Consider the following 24,609-nt stretch of genomic DNA (forward strand, 5'->3'; position numbering starts at 1 on the left):
AAAAAAAAAAAAAAAAAAAAAAAAAAAAAAAAAAAGGACTGATGTCATTCAAAGACTGACATTTCCGTTTTTATTACTAGAATACCTTGAAGAATTAGATCTGATTTGCATTGATATTTGCCAACTGAATTATTAAAGTTGTTTTTTTTTTCCTTTTCTCTTCCCCTCATTAGATTTTAACACTTTAGGCAACTGCAGACTAAGCCACAATTTAACACTCATATGATTTCACAGAGCTTTCTGGGCTTTTGAATTGTTGACCAACTTGACAAAAATACCTGCTCTGAGTCCGTAAAATGAAGGGAGGTGGATGAAGACGCAGAAAGGAAATGGCCAGGTGGTTTTTGTAAAGGAGTCTGCTTCTCACTAACGTTTCTCAAACGATATGGGGGCATTTAACTGGCACGTCTTCTGAAGGCAGAGCCATCCCATTTGAGTTACCTACTGAGGTTTCTTTGTTTTCTTAGAATTAATTGCAGCCTCAGTGCACTGGGAGACTTGAAAATGAATATTCCTAGAGAAGGATGAGGACTTCAGAATTGTGTGCACATTTTAAGTGATATGTTAGCCTCAAATATCATTAGACTGTAGAGGGAAAAAGACAAAGTGGGGATTTCTGTGCAGTTGTTACTTCTAAACCTCTTCATCTAAAGTGATAAAAAATTCTAACCACAGAGATGTGATAGTGCTTTTATATATCAAATAGTTTAAAACACACACACCACACACGCCACACCCACCTCCCCCAGGTCATCAAAACATTTTCTACTGATTTATTATTACACAGAAAGAATCTCAAGTGTCCCTCTACTCATGCTTGGTAAAAATAGCACACAATCCCGACTGTCTCAAAAAGGAGCATTTTTAGCATAGGGGTTCTCTAAATTTATTGTGCCTCAGAATCACCTGGGCTTGTTACACTACAGATCACTGTAGTTTCTGGGCTTAGAGTTTCTGATTCATCTAGATCTGGTGTTGGGGTCTGATCATTGGCAGTTCTAACAAGTTCCTAGGTGATGCTGATGCTGCTGGGTTAGGGAACACACTCCAAGAATCACTGCTTTACACTATCTGGAGACTCTGGTTTTAATACTTATTTTGGTCAAATGGAGAGCTGTATAGTCTTGTAGTTAGTCCTTTCTACTATCCAAATAGTAACAAAAATGACTACTGTAATTAAAGTCCCTCGTTTGCCTTGCCGTATCTAAGATAATAGTAATAACAGCACCTGAATCATGCTTTATCATTAATAAATCATTTTCGTATACATTATATCACTGGAGACAACACAGGAATCCTAGCAGTGAGCAGGCATTATATTAATATTTTATGGTTGAAAAGCAGAGAGCTTAAAGGACTTACCCCCAACCCCCCCCAAAAAAGTAAATGATAGCAGAGACTTGAACCTGGGTTTTCTCACTCTAAACTCTGTATTCTTCCTACCAACTTACTCTTTCTCTGAATTGCTTACATTCGTGGAGAGCCTTACACTTTTCAAACTATTTACATATTCATCTCATTTGATTCCTCAGAGCAAGAGCATGAGGCAGGTAGGGCACGTAATATTGTCTAAATTTTGCAGATAAAGCCATTATAAAAGATTATGAGAAAAGTGGCTCCTGTCATTCAGGCAGCACTTCTTCACATGCTAGGCTAAATTTGCTTGCAATATTTAGCAGCGTCTGATAGAGTAGGTAAAGCATCAGATGCTCTCCTCTCCAAGCGATAAATATTCAATGGTTCAGTATTGTAACCCTACCCTCGCCCCTACACCATTTTTTTTTCTGGTTTCTTGGTAGAAATACATTTGGAGGGAAGGGAGAAAGGGGTGAAGTTTAGGGTTACTAGTTAGTGGGAAAGTGGGGAAAGTTCTTTCATTTCTACACTTTAAGTTCTTAGGAAAGCAGCTTTCTCTGCACACAAAGAAAGACTCTTCACCCATAGTCCAGGGCTTCTCAAAGTTGAAGGTGCATACAAACCACCAGGGGATCTTGATAAAATGTAGATTCTGATTCAGTGGGTCTGGAATGGGGTCCAATATTCTGCATTTCTAGAAAGCTCCAAGATGATGCCAATTCTGTTGCTCATGGTCCAAACTTGATAGGCAAGGATTAATCCTATTTCTCAAAACTACAGTGATTCTTATTATTCACTGAATTATCTCTGAGTTTCTGGGATGGAACAGAGAAATTAAAATATAAAACACTGTAACAATATTTGGTGAATACTGTGTACATTGTGGGACTTACCTAGGTGTTTCTCTGTGCTAGGCTATTTACACATCCTGCTACCTTCCAGCCTACTCTGATCTCAAGATCCAAGATGATGCTTAAAATGTGGTCCATGGATTTGTAGCACCCATATTTCACCTGGTTGTTTGTTAGAAAGGCAGAATTTCAGGCCCCATCCCAGGCCCAGTGAATCAGAATTTGCATTTTAACCAGATCCTCCAGATGACCTTCCAGCACTCCTTTAGATCTTGCCCTCCTGTGCTTACACAGTCATCATTCTGCTCACCTGGCTAGTCACTGGACTCACTGGGAGGCTTTACTCCTCCCATAGAATCCCGGAATTTCACCAAAAGAGATGCTTTATGTGTGGGCTGAGCCAGGGAATCTGTATTTCTAAAAACTTTTGTCTCCAGGTAATTCTGATGATCAACCAGATTTGGGAATCCAGTTGATTTTCTAATAGTGGAGATGAAAATTATGCCACAGATGGCTACCCCTGTAAGGGACAGTTTATAACAGTGAATCACAGGAGATATTATAAAACTTACAGCTCTGCAGGGGAGGATCCTTATTCAGGTTGACTCAACCTGTTCTCTACTATTAAAACCAGGGTCGGCCTGAATGCCTGTCACCAAACTCCCAACCCCCACTATAGCACTAGTTCACTATATATATATATATGTGTGTGTGTGTGTGTGTGTGTGTGTGTGTGTGTGTATAGATAGATAGATATAGATATATAGATATAGATACAGAAATTGCAGTAGACATTGCACAGAGTGTCCTATGGAAAGAAACTGTCCCATATATTTGAGATGCATATGATATAGTAAAGCAAAAGTTTAGTTTATATAAGAAGATTCTGTTCTTAAAGTCTAAACCGTAAGCAGTTTCTAACACAGAGTCTGACTTTTATCTGGAATAAGTAATTCATTAATTCATCCACTGAGTATTGAGTATTTACTCAATTAGTGCCAGACACTACAATGAGAACTAAGGATATGTAGGGGTCTGATTTCATGAGGAAAATAGACAGTAAAAAAGTAAACAAATGTTTAAGACAGTTACTCTGTGTGATAACTGCTCAGAAGGAAATGAACAATCGTTAATAATAATTGGGTGAAATAGAGAGTATTCGAGGATCTGATACAAAAATGTGAAGATTTCAGAGCATTCTCTGGAGCCTAGTGAATAACAAGAGTCAGAAGCAGATCAGAACATCAAGGCAACACAAGGAGAAAAGGATCTGAATAGGGCCTAGACAGAAACTTCCTTGAAATTTCCAAAGCTTTCTCCGTAAGAAATTAATAAAACTATTAGATAGCTTTAGTTCTATAATTCTATCATATTCTTTGAAGTTTGCTTTCCATTCATTCATGCTTTAATCACTTATTAATGTGTATTTAGTTTTCACTGCATGCTGTGAGTTATTTCCCAATAATAGTATTTTTAAAAATCCCTTACCTAAATAATTCAATTAATTGATTGACTGGTTGAGTACAATGTGCTGAGAATATCCATATGAGTCGGACATAGTTCTGCATTTTTACAGATCTTACAATCTAGAGATTACACATAATTAAAATGTAATTTTGTTAGTTCTTTTATATGGCTTCTTGGAGGAAGTGTCATTTTGAAGATCTTGCAGGAAGTTATGCTGGCAAAATGATGACATAGGTGAGATGAAAATCATGTTTTAAGACAAAAAACAGGATGTGTGAAGGCTCAAAAGCAAGGGGACAAAGCATATTCTTGAACTATAAGTAGTATAATTTCCTTAATGCATAAAGCTGAGTGGTTAAGGGTTTAGGCACAGGAGAAGAAGTTGATGAAGGGCTTTAAGGCCATGTGAAGTAGTTTGAACTTTATCCCAAAGGCACTGGAAACTTGGGAAATTAGTCAGGGTTTGACCAATTTTATATTAAGAAATAGTATTTTTGTAGGAGGGGTAAATACCTAGTAGCAAGGGGTTCAACTGGAGAACTACTGAAATACAGGTGAGAAAAATGTTGGTGTACCTACAGTGTGACAATGGGGAAGGAGGAATAGATTGATAGCCAGTAAGGATGTGGAATCAAGACAGTGTGTCAAATGAATTACCGCTGGGGCAAAGGAAGCAAAAGAGGCTAGGATCACTCTCAAGTTTCTGGCTTAGACAATTTGTATCTCCTCCCTTTACAATCTCTTGGAACTTGTCCTCTAACGCCTTTGCTTCTGACCACGTTGGGTAAATGCCTTGATTCATGGGACCCAGGATTGCCCCTCTTAGCAAGGACCTAAATCAGTCCTACTCTGACATCTCCTGAGGGATCTTAGGATAGACCCTAGCTGACATCCACAGTCAAGATGCCCAAGTTCATTGTGGGTGGTCCACAGAATTATAAAACCTACCCTGACTTTTCCTTGTATAAGTAAGCCTTATCAAATACCATGCGAGTCCTATTGTCTCCTCTTCTATAGCAGTTTGTGTAGCTCTAATATCTGCCCATTTCAACAATTCTATGATTACTTTGATCTTTTTCATATGCTTCTCCAAAAAAAAATCTATAATTTACCATTTTCTTTTTGTTTTGTTTTTATCGTGCAGCCCCTCTGTTACTGTTCAATGGCTTGCTCCTGAACACTGCCGATCATTTTTTTTTTTTTTTGGTGTTATGTTATAATTATCACCTAGAACACCAATTTTGTAAAAAAAATAATAAGCATTGTAATTTACAACCTATAGGTTTTATATAGCTATAGTAAATAAGGTATTTGCTGTTATACAGCCAGATTCTGAGAGACTGTCCCGTAGGAGAATGAACACATTGATAAGGCATGCTAGAAAATCTTGCCCTAAGATGCTGTTGTCATGACCTTTTGAAAAAAGGAACACCTCAAGTGGGTATGTTGATGCAATATATTGTAATATAATGTGAGACACAAAATATTAAGACTACTTTTGATGAGAGAGAGCATTTAAAAAATCTCCCTGGTTGTTGTGTTGGGATGGATAAAGATGACATTGGGTTGTTTTCTTTCTTTCCTTTTTTTTTTTTTTTAAAGGATTTTATTTATTTATTTGTCAGAGAAAGAGAGAGAGAGAGCATGCACAAGCAGGGGGAGAGGCAGGCAGAGCAGGCAAAGGGAGAAACAGACTCCCTACTGAGCAAGGAGCCCAATGTGGGATTCAATCCCAGGACCCTGGGATCATGACCTGAGATGAAAGCAGACAGTTAACCGACTGAGCCACCCAGGCATCCTAACACTGGGTTGTTTTCAATCAAATTATCAGTCTCCCCCCAAATTATCACTATATAAAACTGATATATGGATAACTAACAATTAAAATAAATAAAAATAGTATCAATACTATCTAACACTCTATTAAGAACTTAACCTTAATTCTCATGATAACTTTTGACAAATTCTATTTTTATATCTGTTAAATTGTAAAACACAGACTATTCGGAATAATGGCAATGAAGAGTTGAAACAGTAAGATTCTGAGAGATGTGGACTCTACTTCTGTTTTCCTAGTTGATGTGCAAAGTTTGTAATTAAGCTTTATTGTCCCTTCCTGACCCAAGCCTCCAAAATGTCCTGGAGCACTCAAGTCCAAGCTAGTCCCCCCAAGGACACATCCACAGTGATTCATTTCTCTTCAGGAAGAGTACCCTGGGCACCTGATGACAAATCTGGGTAGGGCAAGAGTGCGGTGCTGAGGTGGCAGGAGAGCATTTGTCCAACATTATCACAATGGCCAGCACATCTGGTTATGGAGCTCTTTCCATGGCTTGCAGGTTGCCAGTGTCAGTTATTGTGAGTCTCTCCAGGATTTTAAGGGTTGGAGGCCAGTGATCATGTGGTTAAATTTTATCGTGTTCATTTTCTAAATAACCCAATTGTTTTAATGGTAAAGCTACTGAAAAAGAATTTGTATTTACTTGATTAGGCTATTACGGAATCACCTGTATGGGCAAAGAATATGTTTCTGACTTAAATTTAAGATATTCACACACATAAATAACCGCCTATATGCCTGCTATACTGGGAACATGTACATATCCCAGTATGTATTGTGCTATATACTACTTTGTATATTAAAACCAATACACAAGTAAGGTACTGAAAAGAAGATATAGCAAGATTTCTCTTTATATTTTCCACTCTTTGAAAGGGAAAACAGGAATATTTTAAAAAGTAAAAGGAAATAATAATATGTGCTTAAAGAATAAAAGGTTAGTATAAAAAAAAAAACACTAACATCATGGTTTCACATAAAGAAGCTTGCCTGTATTCCTAAATGCATTATTATATATGTTCTCTTCCCTGCCTAGGATACTTTTCACTCTCCTCTTTTCTTGGCCAGGTTGTATTCATCCTTAAGGTCTCAGCATAAGCTCCCCTCAGGGGAGCTTTGCTGGCCTTGCAGATTTTGCTATACGGCCTTGTTTTATGGTCTTATTGAATGCTATAATTTTTCTTTATGCTGTATAAATCTAATTAAGTGGTTATTCATGTGATTATTAGTTCAATGCTCTGCTTTCCTGTTGAACTATAAACTCCATTTGTGCAGGGATCACGTCTTTCTTTTCATTTTGTCCTTTAACAAAGTGAGCATTTATGAATTTTTTTTTTTGCCAAAAGAACAAATTATGAAATGGAGATCAAGATTAATCTGAATATTATTCTGTATTGGTGGATGACATATTTTAAAACCAATATACAAGTAAGATATTAAAAAGAAAACAGAGCAGGATTTTTTATTCATTTTTCTGCTCTTTGTAAAGGGAAAATGGGATTTTTCTTCAAATGCAAGAAACAAATGAAAACATTCAGCATAACAGGTTGAATCATCATTCTCACTTAAATTACTACTATATGGTCAAGAGCCTTTACCTGTAAAGTCACCAGTTTGATTCTTCCACATCCATAAAGGACCAAAATTAACTCAAAGAACCTTCTGGAAGGTCCATACAAGAAAACCCTGGAGAAAGAATCTCCTCAAACTTGAACTGCATTTCACATGTTCACTGTGTGAAATATGAAGTCATACTAGTTCTAACATGCTAACTAACAAGAGCTGGTGTTTGTTACTTGCAACACATACCTCTGGGAATCAACTTAAAGAAATGAGTTTCGTTTAACATTATATATTTTTCCCAAACCCATGAGGGCAGAGTCTAGGCTACGTATATTAAGAATTGGTTAATCTATAATATTAGAAGTAAGACAGATAGGGCTAGAGCATTAATGGAATTCAAGGGTATCATCAGGCAAGGATTCAAATTTGGAAAAGAACTGAAAGGGAATCTCTGACCAAATGATTAAAACCCAATATCCAATGAGAAATGGGATTCCAGATGCCCTGTAGTCCTCTTAGCTCCTTCCAGCACAATGTTTTCCTAACTACCCTATCAAAACACAAAATATTTCTCAAGTGATATTTTTATATTCCATATTGATGTCAAATCTAGCTTTTTCCTCGGACAAGAGAATTTTACAGCACCTGCTAAGTTGGTCTCAGCCTAAAGGGCTAAGTCCTCAGTGTGCCTGAATTTTTCAGGTATAGAAAGCTACTAAGGATGCAAAAATCCTTTGTAGAAATGAAATGCATAGAAACTCCTTCTGTAACCTTGGGCAATCCTGATACCATGTGAGGCACACTTGAGAAAGGGACTTCCTCTGGAATGTGAAAAGAAAGATGGAGAAACAAAGTTAAATGAAGATGGGAGCAGCACTGCTCACAGAAGGGAGATCAAACAGTCCATAGAAAATACATGTTACGGTGCGATTGCCCTCTGGGAGTTACAGGATTATGAAAGTCTAACTTAATTAAGGGAGAAAATAGGTCACATTTAACAACTGTATATGTGACATATCATTTTGACTATAGAGAATAACTGGAGAGAAGAGAAAAATGAAGAAATCAGAAATATAAGAAAATCAACCATGGAATTCATTAACTCTTTTCCTCCAAGTCAGGTGTATGTTTTGATTATGTATATATGAAAAGATTCACCATTCTTAAAATTTCCCTCTTTAAAAACTCTTGCAGTGTATTTGAAAAATAAATTTCAAATGTCAAAATAAAGAGAAACAAAATGGCACAACCAAGTGTTTTTTAAAAACTAAATTAAGAGATAATAAATATTCTTCTCCTAATAAAAATACACCTTGCACCCTCTTTCCTTTCTCCCCCTTGTGTCATCAAATGACAAGTAATCAGGTATGTGTGAACCCTGCATAGAATCTTCCCCCTTTCATGGCTCAATGCCCCTGTGGGGTCGAGCTAATTACAGGTACATTTCCTCTGCAAGGCAGTCATATTCTATACTGTTGAAGGCACAATTAATAATTGAACAAAGCTAGCTGGATATTTTTGCTCACGTGGCCATGGGTTGCAGGCAGTTTTGCTGTCACACAGGGAGTAGAGTCTCTTCCTTGAGTGCCTCCAAGAAAGGTTTCATGTTATAGACTGAAAAGATCACTGCCTGTTTCCAAATTTGGAAAAGAAGGGAAAAAAACCCACGTGAAACCAAAAAAAACCTCAAAACCCCCACAATAAACCTAGTTTCCCTTATAGAACAGTGAAGGCAAATTTTCTCTCCTGTTACAAGGAATGTGTTTATGGTCAGGTGGTTATTTAGGTCAGATGTGAAAGAGATCAAAGAGTGGGCCTGGGAATTAAGACCCTTTGGAAGGGAAATTGGAGTTTGCCCTTGAGTTTGCGAATGAAGCATGGAGCTAGTTTTGCATGTGACAGAATAGAATTTGACCCACAGAGAGGGCCTAGATAGAGGATTATAGAAGAATAAAGTTCTTTCCCTTAAGCTGTATTTAGGAACTTGATGGAAGATACCCCTGAGCCTCATGGGGTCATAGATGAGTGCAGAAAATCCTTGTCTGTGCCCTAAGCCATAGTCTTGAGCAACGGTCTGCAAACTTCTCTAAAGAGTCAAATAGAAAATATTTTAGGCCTTGTGAGCCAAACCATCTTTGTCACAACTACTAAATTCTCCCATTTTAGAACAAAAGCATCCATAGACAACACAAAAATGAGTAAGTATGGTGCGTGTCAATAAAACTTTATTTATGGACACTCAAATAGGAATGTCAAATATTTTGCATGTCAAAAAATAAAATTCTTCTTTTGATATTTTCCAACCACTTGATCATTTAAGAACCACTTTTAGCTTGTGGGCAATACAAAAGCAGGACAGGCCAGATTTAGCCCACAGACTGTAGTTTGCTGACCCCCTGGCATTACTATTGGAAATCCCTGTGAGTATTCTGATTTTTCAAGTTGGTTTTGAAGTGTCCAGGGTTCTCTGAATGTATGTAAATGCTACCTTTACTCTGGAAGATATGGTCTATCATTGTCTTTAAAACACATGGATACCAGGTTATTCAGGATTCAAATCAGATATTCATTACCATTAAAAAGTTTCCTAGTGTTAGCCATGAAGATCTAAACTCCTAGGTCCAGCCTGGAAAAGTCTTGAAACTCTGATTCTATCTCATTATTTTTCTGAACCCAAAAGACGAAAAAGAATATATCTTTGGGTTCAGGTCATGAATAGCATTTCTCCCTGAAAAAAAAATAAAATAAATAAAAACATTTAAAAACCCAACTACTTAATAGTTAGTAGTACACCAAAAGAAAGTCTTTTTATTAATTTAATTCATTCCTTGTTTATAAATTGAATATAATTTATCTTCCTTCCTTCTTCTCTCTACCACTTGTTCCACAAAAAATGAGATTATAAATAATATATTTATATAGATGTTTAAATTAATTAGAAAAGGTGAGACAGTATAAAAAATAATGGTAAGAAAACAGGAGGAAAGCAAGAGCACAGTCTATATGAATTTGATGCCATAAAATCTCAGAGTTTGTTTAAAATTCATCTTATTAAAGTGTATTTTATATATGATTTCCTAAATTCTTTTACAAATAGGCAATAAATTTGGCTCTTAGGTTAGTAATAGTCAAATCCATGGACTCATAATCATTTATAAAAATTCACTGAGTTCATTCATAAAAAAACCAAACCATTGCTTAGAAAAAAGGCAGTAGAAATACTGAAAACAAAGAGGAATTTCCTCAAAGGGTATTTTCAAAAGGAAACTGTAATAAAATTAACAATCTCTCAAAACAACATTATAGTAAATGCAATGATTTTAAAGGATATTTTTATAACATCTTTAAATATGGGCCAATAGCTTTTATACCAAATAGTCATTCAGTAAAAACAATTCTACATTGGAAAGGAGTAGGTGTGGGGTTGGAGGATAATATAATTCCATCCAGGCAGAATGTGCTCTGGATGTTTAATTTAACCCATGGGAAAGGTGTGTGATATCCAGAGGTTCACACTTCAGACAATCTTCCATATGCATTTTTTTCCATGTGAGTATAAAACGGCTCTGAGAGGAAATGAGTTTGAGATTGATCTTCCAAATAAGTGCCTCATTTATTGCTCTTATATATTGTCAATAAATGACAAGTTGCACGCATTAACAATTAGGATGGGTTCCGAGTGACACTCTCATAAGAAAATAGAAGCCTTTAATAGCTGCCAAAATAAGAGACTATTCCATAGACTGGTCCAAATTCACCTGAAAAATTAATTTGAGAGCTAATATGACATGAAGGCCCCTATTCTCAACCACAAAATACAGATTTTAAAGATGCTTTAAGTAAACACTACCCTGGCTTTTTAGAAATACCCCAGGATAGCTTCCATGTAGGACTCACTTTGCATAACAATTTGTATGATGTTCATTCCAAAATGACCATATTGCTAATCAAATCTCTAAATCCTTATATAAGGCAATTTTAAGATAATATCAAATATAAATCAATTAAGAATTGAGGGCTATCTACCAAAATAAATTACATTTTATAAGAATTATTGATCCATAGCCCCTCTTCCTGAGAAATCAAATAGCAGGCCCTTTTCTACAAAGACTGTGCCATGTGTAAAAGCATGGGGCTGCATATAAGAAAATGTAATCTGTAGATCAGGAGAGTATGTAGGTAGTTGACCCAAGGAATTTGACACCGTATTTAAGAAACGTTCAAAAAGCAGCAGGGCCTGAGAATTCAGTTATGGTGATAGTGCTGGGAAGGGGGAAGGGACGATGCAGTGGACATTCTTGGGAAAGGATTTTCTGAGTTTTACTGAATTTGCGTCAATAGCTAGGAACCCATCATGAGCTCATGCAGCTTAGTTCATGCCTGATCCCCCTCCACAGAGACAGATGCCAAGGACAAGATAGCAGAAGTCACTAACAATTCTGTATTATTCCTGAGAGGTTTTTTCACAAGGTGCAACACATTAGGAAACTATAGTTAAAAAGCAAAGCCAAACAAAACAATATACAAAGAACTAAGTAAATTTAATTCATACAAAACATTGCCCCAAGACACTCAAGCACAAAACTGGCATACATTTTAGACATAATACTAGGCCACTTAATGCATTTAATTTTTCTGTATTTGTTGCCTTGAGGTGGTGTTCTATTGAAAATGAAATAAGAAATGGTTGTAGACTTTATAGAGGTGAACACATTAGCAAAGACCAGGGAGGACCTAAGCAAGTCCTATGTTGCAATTGTATTAGCTTGCCTTTCTGATCCAGTGGAATCTCAGAACATGAGGATATCTTACATGATGTGTGGTATTTTGAAGACTAGACGGTTGCTTACCAGTTGGCGTAAGGTGTCTCCAGGTGATCACAGGTTCAGGACGGCCATTGGCCATGCAGACCAGGGTTACATTGCTGCCCTCATTCACAGTGACATCCGAAGAGATGTTGGAGATCTTTGGTGGAACTGTAAAGACAAAAGCAAATGGAATATGTAACCATGCCCATAAAACCAGCTTTGCAGCATGGGTCCATGCCACTGGAAATAGCAAATCTGAGCTAAATGCTTTTATGACTTAAACCATTTGAAGTTTTGTGTTAAGAAGCCAGGCTGCTTTAGGACCTCCTTACGGACTTGGCAGATGAAAAGCATTGGTCTTACTAAAAGAAGAATCTCTCCACTATGAGCAAGTAGTGTAGGAAGTTCACAGAGGGGTATAATGAAAATGTCTTAGCTCTTTTCTCATTAGAATAGACCTTATTTGAATATTAGAGAGCATATACATTTATACATATTAATACATTTTTCTTATCACTACATGGTATCTATATTTATTTTCTTATGTGTATAAAACTAATAGAGTCCAATCTTTCCTCCAAATGTCAGGAAAAGAAAAACAGTGTTATTTAGTATGAGTTGCATAGCTGTGTTCTTAAGATGTGGCAGTACCTGTTTACTTATAATCTAGCCACATAAGGCAACCATCAGTGAATCCTAACAGAAAGCCTCTAAGTATCACCGTGCTATGCGACAGACTGGATGAGGCACTTTAGAGCTTAAAAACTGAATTAATAAGGCCTCTGTCACAGACATCACAAAAATAATACTATTACGCCTAATACTTTAACCACCACTATTATTTTTTAAAGGTTTTATTTATTTATTTATTTATTTATTTATTTTTTTATTTGAGAGAGAGGGAGTGAGCGTGTGAGTAAGGGTTGGGGTAGAGGGGAGGGGAAGAGACAGAAGGAGAGAGAATCTTGAGCAGACTTCCTGCTGAGTAGGAAGCCCCATGTGGGCTCAGTCTCATGACCCTGATATCATGACCAAAGCTGAAACCAAGAGTTGGTTGCTTAACCTACTGAGCCACCCAGGTGCCCCTCACTAACACAATTATTAATAATTTAATAATGGGTAACTTTAGGCACTTACTATATGTAAGATCCTATGTAGAGTACTTATAAGTATTATAGCAGTAACTCCTTATAAGAAAGAAATGATATCCTATGAGGATTTTATTTACAGGTGGGAAACTGATGTATAGATAGAACGAGGCAAGAAGCAGAAACCCGATTCAAATCCAAGAAGACTCCAGGGCCCACACTCTCAAGCTACACTTGAATGAAACTTCATCTTCACAATCCAGACTACCAGATGGCTGAAAATGACGGAAATTACTTTTTGGTGGTGTGAGAAATGAGTCCCCAAGGGCTAGCTGTACTGCTGTCTGACTTCCTTCATTAGTGTTCAGGGCGGCAACATTAGATCTCATATTGGTAGGCTTAAGTGGAAAGTGAATTACTCACAAATTTCATCACAGAGGTTATGCACTGATTACAAATAGCAGAGTTTATGGTTTGACTGTGATTTTCTTTTTCTTTTTTTTTAAATTTTAGTTGCTTATGCTGTTCCTGAGAAAGTATGTGTCAGGGTGAGAGAGGAGAACAAGACAGCATAAAAGAGTTCAATAATAAAAAACTCTTATTGTTTCTCACTCTCTCTGCCCTGTAGTGACAAATGAAACAGGAACATTTTCTGCCTGTAGAGATAGCTGTCTGACAACCATACGATCCCTGCAGATCTGTTAGGAGACACGGATGATACTTGGACAACTGACCAGGTCAGAGTGGAGGAACGAGGAAGTGGGAGGAGGACTCTTAACATTAGCATTTCTCTTACAATGACATCTTACAGGGCTTGTGGGTAGAAACCAGTAATTCTAAATCAAACCCAATGGCAGAAATGGAATATAGTTGATTCCTGTTATTTAGCAGTATCTATAGGGTTTCTATTTCTCTTTTACCTACTGGGGTTATGGGTCTTTTTCTCATTTTCGCACATTGACTTGCAATAAACCCTCCCAAGCTTTTACTAAGAGGGCCTAAAAAGTTATACACATTTTTTAAGGAAGAAGATGAGGCACAGAGAGTAATAACGGCTTGCCAAGGGCAATCCCGTCACAAAATATGGCTGGGCTTAGAATTCAGGGCTCCTGACTGTCAATTGTTCTGTTGTTTAATATTTATTGTTTTAAATTCCTAGCTAAATAAGCCAGTGTTCTGAACATCTCCAAAAAACTACAATATACTAAAAATCTATGGTGGTGTTCAAGAATAAGATTTAGACATTCTAGGCATCTTCCTCAATAATCTAAAATCTGCAACAGGAAGCTATGTAATAACTATAATAACTCATATTACTCAGTTTGTAGTTAATTCTGAATTGCAAGACAGGCCACAGAACAGAAAGAAGAAATACAGATGTGTTTGGATTAAAAAAAATGTATAGAGGAAGAGACTTCATATTCCTAATATAAAAATATGCAAATTTGCAAAACAGAAAGGATGTCTAGTGGTCAAGTTTCCAGTGAATTATTACCTGTGATAAAATTTACTCATAATTACCTTTCTTTCTATAAGAGGAATATGTATCTAAGGACTTTGCTTTTGTATGGCATGCAAGTTGAACCACTTGTTCAATGTTACATAGACAGGTGATGATAAAGTTAAGAATAAAACCTAGAATAACTGAGTGTAAGGCTATGTTTTGGCCATCAAATCATATTGTTTCTTTTAATTAAGGACAATATACCTAGGTCCTGGATCTTAGATACTGGAGATTCAGACAGTGTTTGTGTTCAATAGTCAGAAATTTACTCATGTAGACATTGGAAGGAATTGTCCTACATGACATCTTCTCCCATTCACACTTCAACCTTTGGTGCAATCTGGATCTCTCCTTAACCTCCCAAGAAATTGCTCTCAGGAAGCTCACCAATTTGAACCATGTTGTTTCTAGGTCCTGTGAACAATTTTGTTATTACCCCATTTTTCTCTGAAGTATTTGACTCTGTTGACCACATCTTCCTTCTTCCAGTCCTTTCTTTTCTTGGTTTCTATGATACCAAACTCAACTGTTTTTTGTCTTACTCCTCTGGCCAGCCTTCCCAGTTTAACTTTTGGGCTTATTTTGACCTATTCCTTAAATATCTGTACTTCTGAAATGTTGATCACTGTCCTCTTCCTTCATATCATTCATGGTGAGTGATCTCATCTACTCTCTAGGTTTAGACGCTAAGGCCATATTATTGATAACTCCCAAATCAGTATTTGCAGCCCAGATTTTTCTCATGACTTTTACACCTATTTTCCAATTACTTTTCTACATTTTCGTCAGATACCTCACAGATACTCAAGATTCAACATACTCAGAACAGAAATCATCTTCTTCCCTCCTACAGAACACTCGTAGTCTTGTTCACTATCTCAGGGAATGGTGTCATCATGCAAACAGTTGCCCAAGCAAAAAAAGAAAGTTATCTCCCTTAACTGCTCTCTCTCCTTTACTGTCCACATGTAAAAAAGGTCCCAAGTTCTGTGGTTTATGCCTTTTAAATCTCTCTCAGATTCATTCATTATTCCCAATCCCTACCCCCACCAGCATAAGCATTTCTTTTTATTTGCCTGAATTCTGCAAGAGCATTACAATGAATTTCTTTGCCTCTAGCCTTCCTTTCCTCAGGCTCACTGTCATTCATTCATCACACTGCAATAAGAAGCTTTTCCCCCCTAAATTGCAAACGTGAATATAATATGCCCTGATTAATCTCATTGCCCTCAAGATAAAATTCAAACTTCACAATGTGATTGGCCCCTGGCCCCTGGTTATCTCCCTAGTCATAGTCCTACTACCTTTTCATTGTATTGTCTAGTCGGATCAAACAACTTTTGGTTCCTGGAAGATACTATGCTTGTTTACTCCCAGGTATTTAACACTCCATTTTTTCTACATGGAATATTCTTCTTCCAACCCTTCATGTGGTCAGCGCCTTTCTCCCTTCAGGTTTCAGCTTGTCGGCCTGTTTTCTCACTTTTTCCAGGAAGACCATGTTGTCATTTACCACCCTCATCCCTAACCCCACCCTGACCCCATTCCTGACTTCATATTGGGTGAAGCATCCCTCCTGTGTTCTCACACTGAGCCATCTATTTCTTCACCACAGCCCTGAATCATCACTGCTAGATTACTTACCTGTGCCTGTCACTAAACGGGAAGAGGCAGGTGAGAGGGTTTGTTTTCTTGACCAGTGAATCTTACAGACCATAGCACTTGAAACATGGCAGTTACTCACAGAATGTTTGAAAAAAGAAATTAATGAAAATCCATTCCCACCCTACTCCCCTGCCCCAACTCTTCTGAGCTCAAGGAAGTCATCCCATTGAGTTTTTGTCAGAAAGGAACAAACTTTTATTTTGAACCTGTAAAATACAGCTTTCAACAATATTTCTTTAGCTACTCCTCTAACCATCTTGTTCACTATCAACTTTTTTAGCTCTTAATAATAATAAAGAAAAAATTAACCATGGGGCCGAGAAATGTTTGTGTAGGTTAGGATCATAGGAAAGAAGATCAACTTGGTGTCCAACTTCCTGAATTATAGACACTTTCAGAGTTTAACTTTGTTTTTTTTCTTTTCTACAAGCAGTCACTCATACATACTTGTATGTATGTATATACATATAAATATATAACTTTTTTTAGTTTAATGGCTTAAGAGTTCCTTTCTAGCTTCCCACAGCAATTCATGTAGTCTACACTGTCACCAATAATATAACATGAATGTGGTAACACAAAGTTTTTATTCTATTACCTCATAAAATCTTTATAAAGATTCTGGGAAGTAAAAAATATTCTCATTATTTCCATTTCACAGATGTAGACGTAGGGACAAAATGGGTAGAAATCACACAGCTAAATAATTATAAGCTAGTATCAAAATTTAAGGTTTATAGATATCCCAAACTTAACTCTTCCTCCAGATCATGTTCACTTTTGCATTAGTGGTTCCAAACAGGATTTCTGTTCTATTTTAATTCTCAGTAAGGATGACTACAGGAAATACTTTTAACAAGATAATCTTATTTGCATCAGTAAACATAAGTTGTTTATTTATCAAAATGACTGTAATACTGATTTATGCTCATGGGTCATCACATATTCTGGGTAGTTATTTTGTTTTCTTCTGGAGTATTGCCTAATAATTTTTATTCACAGGATATTAGTGTACCTTATTATATTTTCCTAAATGTAATGCCATGAACCATTTATTTGATGTTTACAACCTATTCAGTTTCAGTAATCTCTCCAATTTGTCTGGATTATTTTGTTTTTCTTACCAATTAATGAGAGCTTCTTATACCCTAGGGAATTGACCTTTTGTTATCATATTATTCGCAATTTCCCTAATTCATCCCTAACTTCTTAATTTTATGACCATTTTTGTTTTGTAGAAGTTTTAAATTTCTTTGTTGAGCTTTTTAAATAATTTCTTCCATTGCTTTTATGCATAGAAGGTACTTTCCTAACATAAAATCAGTTAAATACTTATGACTATCTCTTCTTTTCTCTTTCAATTTTTTTTATTGTACCCTTTAAATCATCTGGAATTTATTTATGGTGTGAGCTATAACTATGTTCCCCCCCATGATGTTTTAGTAAATTGCCCCAATATAACTGGCTAAACTATTTAAAATGTATATATCGTTTTGGTTTTCAGAATTACCCTACATAGCGGTACCAACTTGGCCAGAGCAGTATTTCTGGGAAATACATAAATATAAACCTTACTTGCCATGCCAAGTAATTGTATCAAAATACTTTAAAATATGTCATTAATCTTTTGGACACCATACTATTACAATGTGTTGCTAGTCCCCAAATCAATTGTTTATTAGATGAACACTTCCTAAAATGTTGAATGAAAAACATAATATAGATAATCCTCTTTCAGGACATCAGTGAAATTCATTATTCAAAGGAATTCTCAAGGTTTCCACTGAAAAAAAAAAAAAAGTATGCCACACCTAAAAGTTGTAATTTTTAAATCTGAATTACTAAGTAGGTGATACTCTTTCATTGAAATCTACATAAATTCTGTGTTAAAGAATGTACATTTTGTCCCTGCAGTGCAAATTCAATGACAGTTTCTAAAATAATGCTAATATCTAGGTACATGTGTATACATGGCCTCCTTCAGCTGTGCAATGAAGCAGCAGTAAGTAGGGTTATGACACAGTCAATCTGCCTCTGCCTCTCATGCTTTTATTGCCCTTCCTCATCCTTCTTGTAATTCCTTTATCCACTCTCTCCACTAGACCTGCAGGGGTTGCCCCAGCCTGTGGGACCCTAGACCTGCCTGCACATGTCTGTATAGCTCTCTAGGTTACTGTGCCTTCCTTCTCTTTTGTATGAGGCTAACATCTCTTATGTTTGACCAAAAGTGGAAATGCAGGCAAAGTCAGGGACATAAATGGAGTGGGCATATATTATCTTACCTGCCCAAATCTATGCCATCTTCTGTCTGGAAAGACAACCCTGGTTTTCCTTTGGGGAAAACACCTCTCACCAACTACCACTGGTTTGTTGGGACCATCAATCAAATGACCTCTTCTCCCTTGGCCAAGGAGTGGGTGCGTGACCTAAGCTGGGCTACTTGGACTTACCCTCCCTGGAACCTGGTTTTTATAAGAAATGACACAACAGAGGTTGAAACTGATTCAACCAGTGGTAGACTGTGTTAATGGCCTCAATTTACTCTTTCCTATATCCACATCCATGCCCTCCTTCAGTGGGTGGTGCATGCTTTTCCATCCCTGGACCATGTTACTTGTTTTGGCCAAGAATATAAGCACAGGGAACACAAGCAGAGTCTTGAGAAGTGCTGGCACGATTGGACTCACTTGGTCTTGTGCCTCTGCCATTTGCATGACAAGAACATGCCCAGCTGAGCCTGTTGGTCTCAAGGGAAGGAGGATGGGAGATGGCAAATAGGACTGCCAAACAAAATACAGGGCATTCTGTCAAATATGAATTTTAGATAAACAACAAATACTTTTTTTAGTACAGTATGTTCCAAATATTACATGAGACATATCTATACTAAAAATTATTTGTTATGGAAACTAGAAATTTAACCGGGCATCCTATATTTTTATTTGCTAAATCTGACAATTCAAAGAAGAGAGTCACCTGTAGTAAAACCCAGCCTGGATCTGCTAACTTGCACATTTGTGAGAAATAAAAAATAACTATCGTTTTATGCCCCTGAATTTTGGAGTGGTTTATTCAGCAGCAACAGTTAGCTAATACATATCAGGAAAGGGCAGTCACTTGAAAGGACTATTATTTTTCACTAGTGTCTGCAACTTGCCTCCCTAGAGATGCATGGCCTCTGTGTTTTCCAAAGCAGTATTTTCTGCTTTTCCTTTGATTCTGTGAGCTATTCCATAGTCTTCCAAAGAATTGCCCTGTTTTTACATCTAATTAGCCAGTCAATTTCTGTTGCTTAAACCAAAGAATCCTAATTGGTACAAATTGGGAAGTAGTCATAATAAGGGAAAAATTGAAGAGGAACCTGTTCATATGGGTAAACTGTCATCTATGCTTAGGTACTCCTTTGGGTTTCCACAAAACCAAGTTAGCTGCATGTCCAGCATTGGTTCTGACCTGCCAGTACACATTGCTTTAAAAATAATCCTAGGTCTGCAAGACCATCTAATTCTAGCTATGAATGTTTAAATACCTTTATCCATAGTCCCTAACTGACCAGAGAGCAGGATAATAAATCAGTTCCAGAGTAAGAGAGAAAAGTGGTCAGTTGGCTCACTTCTCTAACTTCAAATAATTAGCAGTTATAATTTGTATTCAATTCAAAATGTTATTCGTAATTGCACAAATTATTAACAAATTGGTCTCATTAGTTATCATTTATTTGCAGTCTGGGCAAGGTGCAGGTATTACTGTGTGTGTGGTGGTGAGGGGCTCTTAAAACCACAGCACTATCCCTTCCTGATTTCTCACCTCTGTTTGGTATGGCTAGAGAAGCTTAAACCCTAGCTTTTGCACATGTAACAGACTGGAAAAGTATGGCATGCCTATATAAGAGTTGGGTTCAGAAATCTACAGGATGTTTTTTTGGGCAGCACTTGGGTTTAATAAGCACGATCCAAGAATTCAACAATAAGAATAAGAGTATACAATATAATACGTTACTGCCATTTTATGAAACATCAAACATCTATCTAATCTGGCATTTTGCTTCTGAAAACACCGAAGAAGCATGATTTGCTGCATGGTGTGGTAATTTCCGGGATATGGATGATAGGACTGGAGAATATAGCACAGTATACCAGTTTGAGAGCCAGGGATTTTGATCTTACACTGACACTGGCTCACAAGGCAACCACATATTCTCTGAATCTTGCTTTTGAAACTTCATCAGGCACACCATAGCTGTTTAACAAATTTTGAATGAATAGACAAATCAATGACAAATTGTTTAAATCTCCCCGAGACTTAGTTTCCTCATCTGGTAATTGAAAGTAATGTGCAAAGTTGATAATAATCAGTATTACAGGATTGCTATTAGAGCCAAATAAAATAATTCACGTACCCTTGTTCTGTAAACTGGAAGAAGTTCTCTAAGTGTAGCTATTATTTATTACATGCTAAAGCTTGCTAATGAAGCACTGTTGGCTTAACTCTTCCTAAGATAACATATAGAATAGTTCATGCATTTCTATGGCTAATGGCATTCTAGTTATATTTTTGCAGACACCATTATTGCCAGAAGGTTTAGATAATTACTATAATTCGTAATTAATCATTAATATTGGCATTAACAAAAAATCACCCCAAAGATATGTATCCAGTTCTACTAATGGGCAGAGCTATGCCAATATGTTCAGCCCTTTAGTCAATGTCCAGACATTTTATACCAATATTAAAAAGTGACACAAAGATGGGGGAATGTACAATCATAAACGAAATAAATTTTAGAAGTTTAACTGTTGGGCTCCCGAGGAAAAGTTCTCCAAATAAAATGTGATCACCATTACAGACTTTGTAATGTAAGTCTCAGTAAAAGGGAGGTCTTCTTTTATTTGTTGTTCTCATAGACAACAGAGGTTGCCAGGTACTTTGCGACTATAATTTCAGTCTCTGCAGCCTTAACCCTGGCAGAATAAAACAACCAGCAATGATCATTTCTTTTCCACTAGTATTAGTTCTTACTCTTACAAGAATCCATTTATAAAGCCAGAAACATCCGATCTGAAGTAGGTACGTGAAAAGGAGCGTGCTCCAGGAACATGATTCCTTTTAAACACAAATTTCATGGGTGAGTAGGGAAAATATGGAAACTATAGATTCTTTGAGTGTCAGATGAATTTGAAAGTAGAAGAAACTCATTATACACATCAGTTACTCAAATTTTTTGTCACGAGTGATTACAAATGCTGCACTTATGCCTGCATTAAATGATGAACACAGTAACTTAAGGAAACTAGAGATAATATGCTAACAATTTAGAGGAAAACATAAAAAATATATATAAAACAAAGCCAAGTGCCATATGAGTGGTAATGTGGTACAGTCAGGGAAACGGGAGCGAGGAAGCTCATGAACATGACATATTGAAACAACGTGCAGTCAAGAAAAAGCCATCCTTTTGTAATCGGAAAGGAGCAATTTCTGAATTATACATGTAACTAAAAGTTAGTGCCTGAAGCCTCACTTAACATAGTCTCCGAGCTGCAGCTGGCGTTTTACTGTGTTGGCCAAAGGTGTAAGCTGGGCAAGACATCCTCTTTGGCCTTTGAACCCTACATTATCACATTCTCAAGTGGCCCTGTGAGTTCCTGGCATGGTCTCAGATAGTCAGACTTACACCAGAATAGTCCCTACGGTCTCATCCAGACAGTAGCCAGCATCACAAAGGAGGGTTAATTTGGGTCAGACTGTTCTCAATAACTCAAACACAGTAGCCATGGTACAAAGAAATGCTATGAATTCCCTGTACACCCTGTGGCGGATGTGTACTTAGGGTGACATGTGTGGCGTGGGGATCTGCATCTGACTGAGGCCCCCAGTCTACCTACAAAGAAAGTACATTAAATTGGAATTTTTCTGTATTTATTAAATGTTCAGAATTACCCTGGAATCTAAGTATGCGGGCTGGTTTAGAAAGGGGACAAATTGTTCAAGCACCAACGTTTGCATTCATGACCAGCTAAGGGCATTCATTATTGCTGCTTCAGCAATATGTATACTCCGTGGGATGTCAAATGGCTGTTCTCATGTACGGGTCATTGCCTTGCTAAATAAGAGCAAATGGGACTATCCTGACTCTGTTCACCGAGGCTGCAGTTACTCAACAAGTCAGCAGCTTCTCCAAAATCTCATATTCTCAGACCCTTATTCCAGCTGTTTGGATATTTGTTTTTGCTAATCTGGGAAAACATCCAGAAGCCAATTTAATCAATAGATGTCAGAAATAAATCTACTATTTTTCCTTTACCTAGACAAAATAGCTGTATCATTTCTGGTACTTACAGAATAGTCTTACCGTCTGAAGCAGCAGATGGTTTTGCTATCTGGCAGAAGTGGGGGTATCGGGCAGAGGGAAGCTCAAAAATATCAGGCTACCTAGGATAGGTAGCAAATAGCAACTGGGTGGATTCCAAGGGCTCAGAAATGGTACCCACAGACTTTAGCAGAGAAAAGAGAAGTGCAGCTTTTCTCTCTTTGCACTCAAAACCGGATTTTTCTATGTTTAAAGGAGTTGTTCAGTATAATTCCTAGAATATATGAAAACTCAGGCTATATTCCTGGCATCTACTGAAAACCCACTCCTTAGTCCATGAAAAGCCTGTAAAGATTTAGCCCTAAACCCTGACATATCCTAAAAGCTACAAAATACATTATGGCTAGCCAAAACAAATTTTTCCCCCCTGTGTTCCATTAGTTTTCTTTAAAAAAAAAAAAAAAAGTGAGAAAAAGTTACCTGTACCCCATGGATGAATGCTTTAGTTATTAAGAGACTATTATAGATAAGTCCTTATATTAAGAGAAGACAGAATTTAAAAGTTTTTATTTTTAATTCTTTTTAGTAATTTCTACCCCCATTGTGGGACTCAAACTCACAACCCTCATGTCAAGAGTTGCATGCTCATCTGGTTGAGCCAGCCAAGTGCCCCAAAAGAGGACAGAATTTTAAATCAGAGAGAAATAAACTACAAGTTAAGAGAACAGAAGTATAAAGGGTTCAGAGACTAATCTTCCATCTATTATGTTTAGAAATAATACAAATTTACTGAGAGCCTATAACACGTACAGGCACTGTGCTAGGCATAGCCAGGGGTGAGGATGAGATAAAACAATGAAAATTATGATCTAGATCAGCCAGTTTTTATTATTTCAACAAAAGTGCCAATAAAAGGTTACCACAAAATAATAAGAATACTTACTGTAACATTTTTTTAAATGGTTTTCTGTGCATCTCGATTCTTCATTCCATTTTGGGAATCAGATATATGTAGAAATCACTATGGTGTTTGTAAGAATCCCTTAAACTTAAAGATTCATGCCCACATTACTAGCCTAAATTCTATTTCTTTAGTTGCTTAAGGCATATAGTGTTCTCTGCTTGTAGGGAAGGAGGTAGATTCTAATAGAAACCAACTAGGGTGAACTAAAGCATGCCTTGAATACAATGAAAATAATAAAAGTTGTTTCCTGCCACTGCTCAAGGGCCCAGAAGATAGCATATCTAGATAAAGAATAGGATTGACAGGAGGTTTTTAGAATTTCTTTCTTTGCATTGCCCTTATTCAAAGCTTACTATGAACCATTATGAACTGAATGTGGAGTATTCACATTATTTCCTTCTAAACAGTCTTCACTGTGAATTAATTAATACATTCATGCCAATAATAATTTTTCAAAAGTTATACGTAATGGTAAAAAATACAGTAATTGTTGCAAATGTTAAATATAACTAGAAGAAATAGCATACTTTCTGCCATTCTAAGTAGGCTTAAAAATTCCCAGAGAGGTAAGTAGGTATGCGGCATTTGTGGGAGGAAGGAAATATAAAAAACAGAGCCTGGAGTTGATGAATATGAGTTAGATCTCCATTTTATCTTTCCTTGCCCTCTGTTAGAGGGACAAAGGAACACTAAACAATGAAAAAAGACATAAGCAAGTAGAAAGGAGAAATAATAAAAATAATAAATATAATCAATAATAACAATATCTGAGGTAGTATAACATTATACAATTTATGAAATGCTGATAGGTGCCTTGTCTTATTTGATCTATACCCTATCCCGATGGGATGGCTTGGGCAAGTTTTATTACTGCCATCTCCCACCTATATATTGGTTGAATAACTGAAGCTCAGTGAGGTTCATTCCCTTGGCCAAGGTCATGAAGCTAGAAGGTGAAAGTACAAAGCTCATAACTAGCTCGTCTGATTGTGTTGAGAAGATCTAGGAAGACCTTGGTATTTCAAGATTAGATATCTACTGTTAAGATGCGAGATGGTACTGTGTGGATTGAATTAAAGGGCTGCAGAGAAAGTCTGGGCAGGTAGGTACTTGAGCTCAGTACAGTGATGGAAATGCCACTGATCGTACAGTGATCCCGTTCAGATCGGGAGTCTGATTTACTACAGTCTGTT

The 24,609-nt window shown here is 36.9% G+C and overlaps 1 protein-coding gene across 4 annotated transcripts in view; it reads right to left on the reverse strand.

Annotated features, from left to right (window-relative positions):
• Positions 1-24,609, reverse strand: part of LOC103678802 (limbic system associated membrane protein) — a 632,608-nt gene that overhangs the window by 220,333 nt on the left and 387,666 nt on the right. For all 4 annotated transcript variants that reach the window (XM_008708223.2, XM_008708224.2, XM_008708226.2 and 1 more), the window contains exon 3: positions 11,928-12,053. In XM_008708223.2, coding sequence (XP_008706445.1) covers positions 11,928-12,053 — 126 coding nt within the window. The remainder of the gene's footprint in view (positions 1-11,927; positions 12,054-24,609) is intronic.

Source organism: Ursus maritimus, unplaced genomic scaffold (assembly GCF_017311325.1).
Source record: "Ursus maritimus isolate PB19 unplaced genomic scaffold, ASM1731132v1 scaffold_4, whole genome shotgun sequence".
Lineage (NCBI taxonomy): Eukaryota > Metazoa > Chordata > Mammalia > Carnivora > Ursidae > Ursus > Ursus maritimus.